Source organism: Typopeltis vanoorti, chromosome 2 (genome assembly GCF_054136105.1).
Source record: "Typopeltis vanoorti isolate ZY-2024b chromosome 2, IOZ_Tvanoo_1.0, whole genome shotgun sequence".
Lineage (NCBI taxonomy): Eukaryota > Metazoa > Arthropoda > Arachnida > Uropygi > Thelyphonidae > Typopeltis > Typopeltis vanoorti.
The window spans coordinates 44,632,644-44,646,434 of NC_143550.1; the positions used below are offsets into that span (position 1 = coordinate 44,632,644).

Consider the following 13,791-nt stretch of genomic DNA (forward strand, 5'->3'; position numbering starts at 1 on the left):
TATATATATTCCTGAAGTTGTTTGGATCACCTATCACTACAGGAAAGATAGATAGATACAAAAATACCAGCAACACTACCGCCAGCAAAAACGGATTCGCGAAACGCATGAAAAAAGGAGTTCAAAAAATGAAATTCCAGCAATGGCTCAACCACGTGGCTGAATGACGTCATAGAGTGAACGTCCTGCTCTAACTGCTCCTCCATTATCTCACAGCAGGCATGCAATCCGAAGGGAACTGCCTTCAAAAACAAAGTACATGCATCCGAATTGGCTGAAGATGTATTAATCAGTTGACGTGAAGGTTCACATCGAAAACGCATGGAAAAAGAGAAGACGGGAGGAGTGCAGATTTCTTTATGCATCACGTTACTTCAGAGGGTGGTAACTTACATGGGAACCTTAAGCATCAATATGGAATATTCTGCACCCATTTACTAGCAGAAGAATATTCTCGGGGGTTTTCATGACTTTTCAGAATGCACCTTTTCTTAAAACGTGGATGCCTTCTACTTCTCACAGAGAATGCACTCTTCCCAATGGACTGGCAAAATATGAATAGAAATGCCGGGTCTGATCTTATCGGATAATGCTGAGAATATTTGAGTGAGTGCTTTTGAAATGAAACCAATGCTCTATATTTCTTTAAGCGCATGAATGTAAATATCATGTGATAAAAACAGCCCTCATGCACAAGTACATTTCAGTAAAAAGTTTAATAGACTCCTCGTTAGTTTTTAAGAACTGCTTTGTTAATACGTGAAAAGTCACCTAATGACGAATTGTTGACTGGGCCAAGCGATTGAGCAACCGATACCCTTTTTCTGGTAATGCTTAGTTCAAAGATAGTGTATAACGTCTAATCAAATCTGTGCTGATAACTAGTTAACACTAGACTCGTTAACAATACACCATATGTATTCTATGGGTGAGAAGGTTTTGTAATTTGATAATTACTTTTTTTAATATATATTTGCATTTTATGAGGCTTGTTAAGAAAATGAAATGGGTGTATTTTGTCCCTTATTTGAATTCTGTGGATTCCTTCTCAGCAGAAAAAAAAAAAAAAAAAAAAAAAAAACTCGAGTTTCTACGCATTACCAGCTAACTAATGGAAACTCCTTATAAATGGATGCAATAAAGATGATCTTATCTTTATTATCGGTTTATCAATGCATTCCACTTACACGTTTTTTAAAATATAGCCTTAATGTATTAAGAGTATAATCAGGACTCATTCAAATTATTTTTAGAGCCGTTTTCCTTTAAATCACATTATTATTAGATTAATATTGCATTGATTGAAGCTTAACATGCTCATACATGCAACTATAGAAAACGTTTATTTTACAGTTTTTGTTAATTTTTGTGTTCCTCAGCAATTTATATAATTCCTTCTAAGCGTCTGTACAAATTAGTGGTACGAAATAAATAATAATAATAAAAGTAATTCAGTAATCTGATGTTTTGACTGTATTAGTTGGTTCTTCGATCCGTTACCAGCAAAAGAAAGTGTAATTAAGAAACCTTGTGCCTCTCTCTCTCTCTCCGTCACACACACACACACACACACACACACACACACACACACACACACACACACACACACACGCTCATTTGAAATGGACGAGAACAACAATTCGAGCAATAGCAAAGGTTATTTCTTATGAAACACGTGGTACATATCGGTTTACATACCTCTGTTATTCGTTCAATATTACACTGCCTTGAGAAAAGAAGCCTTCCCTGGGTATTCTATTACTTATAAGACCACTCCTTTTATGAGCTGTTATACACGAAAGCAACTCAGCTATCCCTTATGAAAACAGACATTGTTCTAATATTTCAATATCCATTAGACAATTTTGGAGCAAGCATTACAACGGGATTATTCAGCCAAGCCAACATATCTAGTGGGAATTTACAGGTTGTAATCGGGTTATTTCTAGGATACACTTTGATTAATCTTTTTTTGTTATCTGCAAGGTGTAATCTTGCGCACTCTTATGTAGAGAAAAATAAAACAAATAAATAGGACTGGCCTGGTATTTATTTTCTTAAAAACAGAATTTGTTTTACTTCATATGAAAAACACAGAATTACTTCTATCGACATAGATACTATAGTTCGCAGCAAGTGTTGTATTTCACATAAGAATGTATTTGAAATCCGGAAAGAAAACATAGCAAAACACTCTTGCAATCGTTCACTCAATCAGATTGAAGTGATGTTGTCTACAGTAAAGTCTTACGTTGGAATCTCACAGTGTAATAAGTCAATCAAAAGGTGTTCATGCAGTGTCTACAACACCAATTTCATGCAAAGATACAGCATGCAAGACAAAGGATAAAGGTTTCTAAAGATGGGTAAGGCAAGTTGTAAAGTAAGGAGTGAAAGAATACCTGAAATACGGTAACAATGGCCCAAAGCAAGGAGTCAAAGTTCTTTCTATCACACTTCACTTCTTCATCATTTAGCTTTCGACAAAATTTACATCCGAAGAGATTCATGCCTAGAATGCTAGAAGGAAGAAGTCAGAGGAAAAGAAAGTATCAAATTACGTGTACAATCACAGTGGTTTACAGTAATGTTATAGTATTCAAGTTTTTTTTTTCTTTTATAGGTTAAATAATGATCAAAGAAGAGTAGGAAAAATTGTTTGGTTGTTAAAAACAAGGAAGAAATAATAGAAAGAAGTAATCAGTAGCTTTGGAAGATAATTATTAATGACTGGTGATTTTCGTCCATACATACACATTCTCTCATCCTACATAGAATTAAATATCCGTCTTATTCTCTCTATTATTTTCAAAAAGAATATTTGTGAAGTTCAAGTGCCCATTATTACATTGATAATGAAATTTTTGATCACCTTGAAGCTCACAGTGCCTTTCAACATGAAGTCTTCCATGAAATCTTCTTTCCAACATCGTATCTAGGGTTACCGTGTATCATTTTCAAGCGAAATGCCAACTTTTTATCTGGTTCTGGTCGTTCCGTGCATATTATGGTAGATGCTCCATTTCTTCAGATTTCCCAGTGCTGTAGTTTCCAAGATCTCTGTACTTTTACTCATACTCTTTCCCCTATTCATAAATAGCCTTCATCCTATTGCGTTGATGATGGCAGTACTCACCGTTCCTGTTTTACATCTGATAGCGTTTATAGTACTCACATATTACAAGCTACAAGATTTGCCTTAAATACTAATATCGTCTAGCCATAATTCAGTGGGTGAGAACAACCTTGTCACTAACATGCAACCTTCTCTTTTATATCATCAAAGAAAGGAAGACCATACACACAAAAACTGAGAGATACACGTAATATCAACTATTTCTTATTGGATTGGGAGGGACTTCATACCTGTAGTCTTGTAATCACAGTATATTACATCTATCATCTGTTTCTGCCACCAAGAAAATGGCTGTTGTATGACATTATTTCACATCTAACAACGTATAAATCCCAAATCTGCCTTAAGCTGGGATACTGTTTTGCAATAGTAAAACAGTATTATTATTATCATTATTATTATTATCATTTTAGTCACTTTCTTGCAGACCTTCCGTTTTCGCCTGAGTCGCAGTGATATGATGACCTTCTCTCTCTCTCTCTCTCTCTCAGATTCATTTTAGCCACTTTCTTGCAGACCTTCTGTTTTCGCCTTATGTCTCCTTTAAGTATTTTTAGACACCGTTCCGGCGAATGTACTGACACAATTCCTAAATTTTCTCGAAAGTCCATAAATACACCAACTGCTAGTCAACATGAGTTTAAAATTCAGTCCAAACTGCAGAAATCAACAATTCTCGTAGACTTTATTAATACCATCTGACTCTATGCTTTGGATCGGTCTTCGCCACAAAGTTTTCCCCTTAAGAATACTATAGCCTCGGAATATTCTTGATATGAAACTATAATTGTACAAAGCAGTATAGTGATGCTACATGAAGCAACTGCTGTATGTAATGTCTTCTAGAAATCACTGTCAACAATGTTTATTATAAAACATTCAATTGCTATCGGTTTTGCCATAATAACTTTACATTCACGCAGATTAGCTTAATGATGCCATCAGGCTAACCTGCGTCCTTTCTTGCCATCGTACAAGCTGTCGATTCTAATCCCACTGTGGTCATGAATATTTATGAATGCTTTTTTGGTAGTAGATGATTTTCACTGTTCCCGTGAGGCCAGCAACTTGCTTATTAAAGGCCTCAAGCGGATTGAAAAGTGGAGTGTATGCAGAGAGATTTCCAAGGTATCCTATTCACAGCATTAATGCTATCGTCGTAAGTTCATAATATTTTCTCGTGGGAATTGTCATCAATTAACTCCTCGGTATCGACTCAACTCATGCTGAAACATTCTATGAAATAAAAAAGATTTTTATCCAGTTTGTTTAATAATCCTTATCCAATGTTTATCTTGATTGAATCTGAAGTATAACGGTTCTGATCACAATACGTTCTCTTTGTTTTTCCTGATATGGCTTCCATTATACTTGCTATTTGCCTATATTTTTAAACCTGATAGTTCACCTAATTTCTGGAGATAACGGTAATTTTAGGGATAGAATCTGCTATATCTCAATTTGAAAACAATTTGAAGGTGGAGTTGGGATTAGTTTTGTGGGAGATAAGATAGAAGTATCTGAGAAGATCGGAACACAGTTCATTCCAATACAGATCGTGTATTCTGATGACTCACTAGAACAGATGAATTGCAACTACTGTTATTATTTCTTCTTTTAATTCTACTATTGCAGCAACAACAATATCAATCAACTACTTTTGACTACTACTACTATTACTACTACTACTACTAACTACTACTACTACTACTAATAATAATAATAATAATACTTAAGCATATTAAATGTTTTCTTCTTCCTATTATTATTTTTTTTTTTTAATCTTTTTTTTTTGGTCGCATCTTATAGCCAACGGCGCAGATTGTCTGTTAGTATGTTACATCGACTAACTGACGAAACACGAACATAAGCTTGAACCGGCGATGCCTCAAACGATTTTCATGTTAGCAGAAATGTGTGTAATCTGTTGTTTTTATGATTTGCTTGTAAGAAGATTGTTTTCGGGACCAAAGATTCTGGCTGAAGATTAAAAAAACATCCAAAGAAGTCATGTCTAAGATTATAGTGCTTAAAAGTTCTTGCCAAAAAGGGGAAAAAAAAGATGAGTAGGAGATAACTGGAAATACCTAGTCCCGTTACACTGCACATATGTGGTGCAACATGAACTTTTTCTGCCAGTAGAGAGGATGAACTCCAGAGAGAAGCTGATTAGCTAATCATACGGAGATGGCACGATTTTCTTCCGGAAACTCCTGATTTCCTTCACCATAACAGGCGAACCAGATAAAATAACACTGGCCTCTTATTAGATGTTTTGGCTGCTAATTCCAGAAATAGTAGAATAAGCAGAACTGCAACAGAAGCATTTTCATAATTATTTTGAGAAAATATAGTAGCAGGATAAGAAGAAAGAAGGAATTTGTTGACATGTTTCCTATGTTATGCACGTCATTTATCTGTGTAATTAATAATATGACAACAGTCAAATATAGGCGTATAAGAACTGTTCCGTTATAAACAGTTGTCGCTGACTTCTGAATTTTTGTATCTATTTTAAATGGGGAAAAAAAGTAAGAGAATTCTTATTTATTATACATTTTAGCCACAATTCGCTAAATTTAATTTCCCCTTTCCACAAATCGATCATAAACCATCTTTGACTTCACGAGGTAATTGCAAGTAATAACAATAAATGCACAAAGCACGCAGCAAGGTACGCGATACCGCGAGAACAGTGGAATGATTTTTATGCGTGATGAATTGTTCGATTACTTAAAACGAAACGGCTAGTTAGTTAGAACACAAAAGTCCAACAGTTGAAAGGTACTATTGGCATTTTAGCTAAAGTGGGAAACGATTTAATATTTCAGCAATGGCCGAAGTTACAGCTCTTACTCCTCCTTCTCCTGCACGTTCCCTTAGTTCTACTTCTTCAATAAATTCTGGTTCTTCGTCAGCATCTAGAAGCCGACCTATTATCAAAAATATGGTGCTCGCAGCTATAAAAACATTAAGCCATGGCGGAAGTTCCAAACTCAAACACATCCAAGGATTTATTGCAGAGAAATACAATATTGATGTCGACAACATAATCATTGAGACGAAGAAGTTCTTGAGGACTGCTAAAAGACAAGGAACAATTTCTTATTCGAAGGAGGGTTACAAGATCGAAGCCAATCCTGTACACAAGAAGGCAAAAACAAAGCGTACACCTAAAAAGAAAGTTGAAAGCAAAGAAAAGAAATTGATGGCCAAGCAGGCAAACGTCCCAGTGAAAAAAACTACTGCAGTAGCCAAGAAAGTGAAGATAGATACGGCTGCAAAGAAACCTGCAAAAAAGATTACAGTGGCCAAGAAGACTGCAGCAAGGAAGAACCTTAAAAAGGATAACAAAGTTCAAAACAAGAAGCCAGCGAAAAAATGGAAGAAACCAGCAAAGAAAGGTAGGAAATAAATAACCGTGATTTGAACTGTTTTCAAAATTTTGTTTGTTATTTGTGCCTTTTAAAGACTTTTTCCCCCCATGGAATTTGGACTTTTGAAGCAGTGGAAAATGTGTTTCTCGATTATGAAGAGAAATTTTATGAATGTTCAATTTTGTGTATATTAAATGTGTGGAATGATTTTAAAAAGTAATAAACTGTGTTGATGTATGTAATAAATCATTTTTATGTTACTACTACTTTTACAATACCTATTAAAACAACAGTAACATGAACAACAACACAATAACGACTACTAATAGTAAATTATTTAAGAAACTAAAAAAAAAAAGAAAATTTTATTTTTATTCTAATAAATGCGACAGGAAGAAAGTCTCCTTCATATGAAATAGTTGTCGATCTTAATAGACAATTGATTAGTAGATATTTATCTCATTTTATTTTAACTATTACTGAAAGGTGCAACTTGTGCGCAAAAATTAATTTATTTGTCTTTTATTAAAGCGTTTGTTTGAGGGTTTCACTGGTCAAGGAACTTGTGCTAAACTTTCAGTAACCTTTCAACGTTCTATAGAGAAAGATACTCGACTTATGAAACAATAACATGTTATTGTTGTTATTATTTTTAGTTTCTAAGGTCAATAGGAAGTGTTTTAAGTTCGTTTCTTTAATAACAGTAAGTAAGGTTGGAGGAGTGTTTGAAAAATACAAAAGTAAATAATTGAAATGCAAATATCTGAAAATTAATGTCACTATTATTCCGAAGGTTTATTTCTAGCTGAAATGTTTCATATTTAATCTGCATTTCTATATATATCTTCTTTCATTTAAGCGTTTTCCTAAATTTATAACTAGAACTTAACTAGACAAGCATGTGACCTAAACATTATATATATTAACAGGTCTTTCTGTAATGTTGCATATATATACATTGACCGACTTACCTATCCTAACACTTGCATGTTAACTCTCAATCATTACAATAAGCAGAAAAAAAATAATAAATTACGTTTATAAACATTTTTATCGATATTACACGACAAGAAATTATATTTAAGTTAGACATTAAATTCATTTCTAAAATACGTGCAAAGAACTTCAAATGATGCTGTTAATAATCCAGTCTTTTGATAAGCGATGAACATCAGTGAATAATTCTTTGTAAACATCATCACACAGACAAGTGAACTACAATACATGAACGACTTTAAAAAATGTGTGCGTTTGCTTTTATTACGTGTTTCTCGTTATGTCAATAATACAGATACAATTCCATCAGTGCATGTTGCTTTAACATTCATTTCTACCTCTGGTTGTTGATAATATATACCAAGAGAAACGTGATGTTTGCAAACCTTCCAGCGAATAATTAGCACTCCATTCACAGTAACGTACTCTCAAGCAAACTATAATAAAGTTATTTATATATCTTCCCAAAGGCCAAATATCACAGAGTCTCTCCAAGTGAATAATTACAATCCCTCATTTCCATAATTAATTTCAACTTAATTAATCAAGTAGGCAATCATGCTTAATAGGAAACTTAAGAGAAATTTAATGAATTACTTAAATAATTATTAACAACAGTATTCTAAAAAAAATGCTGTTTAGAAATTACGTTAAAATGTGTAAAATAAAAACCAAAAACTCATTAATTTAATTACATTATGCAATGAGAAGTTTTGATAGTAAGAAAGGATGTATTAGATATTGCTCGGAATTAAAGGTTTATTTTGATTACTTGTTCGTTATATAATTATGATCGTATTTTTATATCGTCTATAGTTATGAAAATCATCGTATAATAGTAATTCAAATGTAGTATTATGGTAAACTCTCCCTGAAAAAGATGACTGGAATTCGCACAGAAATAAGTATGTCATGAGAAGTCCAAATTTACAAGAAGTCTCATATCAATTGTGATTTGTATTCAGTAAACGGTTTATATCATCTGTGGAGAGAAAAAAGGAGAATTTATCAGGGAAAAATAATTGCCATTTCTTCAAGAGACTGACTTATGCTCTCCTAATAAAGGTCTAGAAGAAAACTCTTGAATCTTACATAGAATCCGGGTTTTCCTAACTGTAAATCATTCTGAATACTCCATTGAGAATACTGAAGTAGAAGTTCCACTAATATTTCATTTGAGTGGGTTTATGGGTGAATATATTGAATACTACGAAAATATCTTCGTATTATTCGATGTTAATCTGATTGTTAATTCGAAGAGTTCTTTAATTAATTTTGTTTTTCGTGCCTCACAACATGAATTATTCATGATATATTGAATAATATTTTGTATAATATTATATTTTATTTTTATATTTTATATTTATTTTATTTTTTATTTGTTTTCAAAATAAAATTCATTTAAAGAAATATAGTTTGTTTGTTCTTTTTTTTACTGGTTCTCATTTCGCTTTGGTAGAAGTAATTACAATATCTTGACATTAATTAGTTTTCTACAAAGTCAAGTTACTTGGAGTAAGAGGTAATTGAGTTTAATACAATAAGGAGAAGAAGTTATGAGTCAAATGTTTATTTCGTGCTACTGCATTGAATTTGTGTCCCTAATCAGTCTATGTTTTCTTCGTTTATTAATGACCAAGGCAGAATATAACAACACTTAAAAGATATATTGCGCGAATTACAGCAGCTCTTAAACCTACTTTTGGAACACATGATGAGGCTACGTAAAGTGATTGATCAACCAGATCATCTGAGAAGTTGCAGTTATTGCATGATCACAGAATTCACAGATTACTGACCGTATGGAGAAAGAAAAAGATAAGGCACGACCCATTGTTAAATTTCAAGCATTGTTAAAAATGGTATTAATATTATTACATGTATTATATGAAGTGCGTTGATGAAAGATGTGCACGGAAGTAATTAAAATTGACTGGCTATACGGAATACAAATCATGACGTAGCTATGTTCCATAATTTAATGTTGAGTCTGTGCGGGTCCCATCTCAGATGTGGCAAACATCTCGGTTTACATTAGGTTTTAAACTGGGCAATGTGGTTGTTCTATTTAGAGATTATTTCAGTGAAATTATTCAAAATTAAACAAATACGGACCGCTTCTTTACCTGAATATAAATATGAAGAGAATGAGTAAGGCAAAGAATACAGCCACATTATCCACAGTCCTCAACATCACTACAAGCTGACGTCTGAGAGCTGGCATGAAACGTACCAATTTCAGTATCCTCAACAGACGAAATGTGCGCAGTACAGAAAGTCCACTACCACTACTCTGACTCAGTTCCACCAGGCTGTAAAATATAGAAAAGTGTCAATGATTTGAAAATCGCATGCTTCCAAAAACATGTTTCATAGGTGAAGAGATAATTGCTTCGGTATCAGGAGAGTTCATCGAAAAGGCAATTCATCGAATGAACAATTCATCGAATGACAATTCGTCGAAAATGCAATTCATCGAAAAAACAGTTCACCTAAAATTTTAAATTTCCTAAAATGCTATGAAAAAATTGATCCATTTAGAACAAAACTAAACCGTGCAGAGTGACATAGCAATGCTACTTTAATAGGGAATAAATTATAGAACAATATGTTTTTTGCAGTCTTTCTTGTCCGATAACTGTTTCATGTCTGTTCATGGGACTGATTTGCTGTTTCCGGGAGGAAAAGCCCAGCCATCTCCGTGTATTATGCCTGCTAACTTATCTTTAGCTGAACAGGACTGATAAAAATAATGCGCGTCCTAAATGGAATTCCAACTACTCAGGTCTTTCTAAATAAATGGCTTCGTTTATATCTACTGAACTCCCTTATTATTACTGTTGCTAGTGGTAATATGCAACTTCAATACAGCAATTATTGTGGGATGAATTTTACTCAGTTTCGGTATTTGAAACTTTTACAAGAAAATATCGAATCATTTTCAGTTCAGCTATATTCGGGGAAACAAAGAAATAACGTGTCCAAATTATGTGTTACAATAACTCTCTGACTTAGCGGAATTAGTAGAAGTTGCCAGTACAAGAAGCTGTCGGCATGGTTCAGTTTTTGTTCTAAATGGATCGCTTTTATCATAACATTATCGAAAATTTAAAATTTTCGGTGAATTGTTCATTCGATGAATTGCCTTGTCGATTAATTTTCTTGGAAGCAACTGTTTTTGATATTGAGATTTAAAATGCATTTTATTATTTATTTATTGTGCTACTAATTCAATAGGAAATATAATAATATTATTAGAAAATTAAATTAAAAGAAAAGAAAAGAAAATCAAATTAAAAAATTAATTAAAACAGAATGTTTTTTTTTAAAAAAAGTGAAATTAATTATATGTTCTTACCTAAGCACAACGATGACACCATCGAAGACGTTATATCCACTACTAACATAGGAAAACATCCCTTCTGCAAAAATCTTCAGCATCATTTCCAAAAAGAAGACGGCTGTGAAGAATAGATTGCTGATTTCTACTGCAAATGTCAATTCATCTGGCTAAATGAAAAAAATTATTTAAAAAAAAATCACGAAATTAATGTTGAAATATTATGTTGTATACAGAAAATTTGTAAATTTAAATAGCCGAATTTTGCGCTATGAGAAAAGAGTATATTTGTTTAAAGAACTGAAAAAGGTTTCAAACTGGACGGTACCCTCTACCCACTTTTAGAATCTTATCAGCGCGTAAGGGTTAACCCTAAAGACACGTACCTGATTGTGGTATTCTATTCCCATACTGAGAGTGTTGATCAGGATAGCGCAAAGAATTCCACGTTGAAAATAATTGTGATCCACAAAAGATTTTAACTTCGCTTGCTTCTCTTTCCACCACTGAAAAAACTGCCCCTTAGATGAATCGCATTCTTCGTCTTCCCTTTCTAATTCAGAATCGAAGTCTGATTCCGTCCAATATTCGTCAGTGGTCAGACGTACGTCTTCCGTTTCCGTATCTGGACTATAGAAGAGTAGTTGAGGGGCCGAATAATGCTTTTCTCCTACGAAGTTGGAAAAAAAAAAAAAAAACTTCCATCATAAACAATTCTTTGGAGTCGTACATACTTTGAATAATCGTAAACAATACTTTGACGACTTTTGACAAAATATTTGCGATTATCTGTTCCAATTTTTATATTTAAAATGTTTGTTTCGAATTTTGATAATGCGATCAAGGAAGTAGAATTTAAAAAAAAAAGTGTGGAAACGTCAGGGACGATTACTGTTGAAAGCAAATATCAACCACGCTAGGCAAAACAGGTAACAATAAGTATTTACGTTTACTATTTTTGATGGTAGATGATTTTCACCTCCCGGTGTGAAACTGCCAACCTGAATGAACGGAAGTGGTTGAAAAAAGTACGAATTGTGTTGGAAAGTGATATTCCTGGATTATATCGTCTTTAAACCACAATACTAATCTGTTTTAGTTGTAGTTGTTACAGTCTTTTTTTTCTTTTTTTAGGGGGGGGAGGGGATAGGATTGATATGAAATATATTCAGACTCTCACATGCGACAGCAGTCCTATTGTACAATAAAAAACTGTCTGTTTGCTTGTGAAAATTCAAAACGTTTAAAAATGTATGGTGTAACAACTTGTTTAAGTGATAAAAAGTTTAAATCAAATCTCTCACTTGAGTGCGCTGATGTTTTCACCGTACTCAATACAACAAACCAAAATTTATTTTGTTTCACGTCTAGAGTTTGCAAAAAAATCTTCCAAAAATAACCAGTCAAAACTTTAAACCAACATTTTGAAACCTAACGAAACCACAAAATTGAAACAAATCATTACAGTGTTCTAGTAGTCTGCAATACGTTACACGTGTTGGTGTTTGTTCCAATATGTGTAATAATAGTTAAATCATCACTAAATAATTATCTAGTTTATCTTCGTATATGATGTTGCAACACTGCCATCAGTTTGACCTCAGTTATTGATATTTAACCTGTATTTTCCCTAAAATATTTTTTACTTGCTTAGATGACACTTTTCCTAAGATGCAATTTATATTGATATCACAATAAAACTAAAATTTCGATTCTTTTCTTTTTAATGTCACATTTGAAATATCCCTTAGTAGTGTTAATACGGGGGTGAAGATTTTGTTGCATTGCCGTAATTGTGGCGTTGGTTCCTCCTTACGGTAAAGTTTTTCGAGTCCAACTTCTGAAAGGCTGTTTGGCCAATGGTACACACTTTATTCACCACTAAGCAAGGGGATGTCTCGCATCAGGTAATGGAATTCTCTGTCCAAGTAGAAACAAAAGAATTAATGTTGAACTCATTATATTCTTTTAACTTACACTCGTCTGATATTATGGCTGTGCTGTATTTTTATAATCATAAAAATCATTTTGTTTTAATCTTTAAATAAAGAATATTTAAATTCCGTTTAGTTTTGACATAACTAGTAATTCTCTCAAATTTTATTATTCAAATTACACGGTTATATTTCAATATTTTAAGGTACATTGAAAACATGCAAGGTTAGCATTCAGTAACTAAATCCCTTAGCAACAGTTACCGTATGGCTAGTCGTCATGACAACAAGAAATGTAAATCGACCTTAATAGATTTTTACAGAATTGAGTTGTTTACCATACATATAACGACATGAACAAAGAGACTTGCGAAGATTTTTTTTTGAAAAATACACTCGAAAAAAAAAGTGAAGGAAACTGACGAAGATTGGCACTGAATTAAAGTTAGATTAACCAGGGAACCATACTCTAAAGACCAAATATATTTATTTTAAACCATTTCAGAGGGGAATCTGCACACAGGACAGTGAAAATAATGTACTTGTTCAAAAAAAAAAAAATAAATAAATAAATAAATATATATATATAAAAAAAAAACAAAAAAAAAATACAAACATACATGCAATAGCTGGGTTCAAACTTACGTCTATTGGATATAAGAATACCACCATTGACTTGGCATCTTAGAATTTCACATTAATTTATAGAATTTATTTTTTTTTTTTCATTTTTTAAAAACGAAAAAAAAAAAGGAAAGGAAATCAAAAAGCATGAAAGGTACTCCAGGAAAGCAAATTTATTTATTTATTTTGATTTTATTTTCGGAAAAATCAAAATATTCTAATAAGCAACACTAATGATCTTTGGTGAAAAGCTGATCTGCATGTCTAACTCCGCACAGCTCTAATTCAAATAACATAGTGCTGCCATCTGCCGATCAGTATTGAATACGATGAGCGATTTTTAAAATTAATTATTTTATTATAATTTTTATGTGAAGCATGAAA

At 32.8% G+C, this 13,791-nt stretch overlaps 1 protein-coding gene across 1 annotated transcript in view; it reads right to left on the minus strand.

Annotated features, from left to right (window-relative positions):
- Positions 1–13,791, minus strand: part of LOC150108976 (voltage-dependent T-type calcium channel subunit alpha-1G-like) — a 123,403-nt gene that overhangs the window by 65,251 nt on the left and 44,361 nt on the right. Inside the window, exons 11-13 of the mRNA XM_090401369.1 lie at positions 11,236–11,519; positions 10,868–11,019; positions 9,636–9,821 (exon numbers count right to left, since the gene is read on the minus strand). Coding sequence (XP_090257495.1) covers positions 9,636–9,821; positions 10,868–11,019; positions 11,236–11,519 — 622 coding nt within the window. The remainder of the gene's footprint in view (positions 1–9,635; positions 9,822–10,867; positions 11,020–11,235; positions 11,520–13,791) is intronic.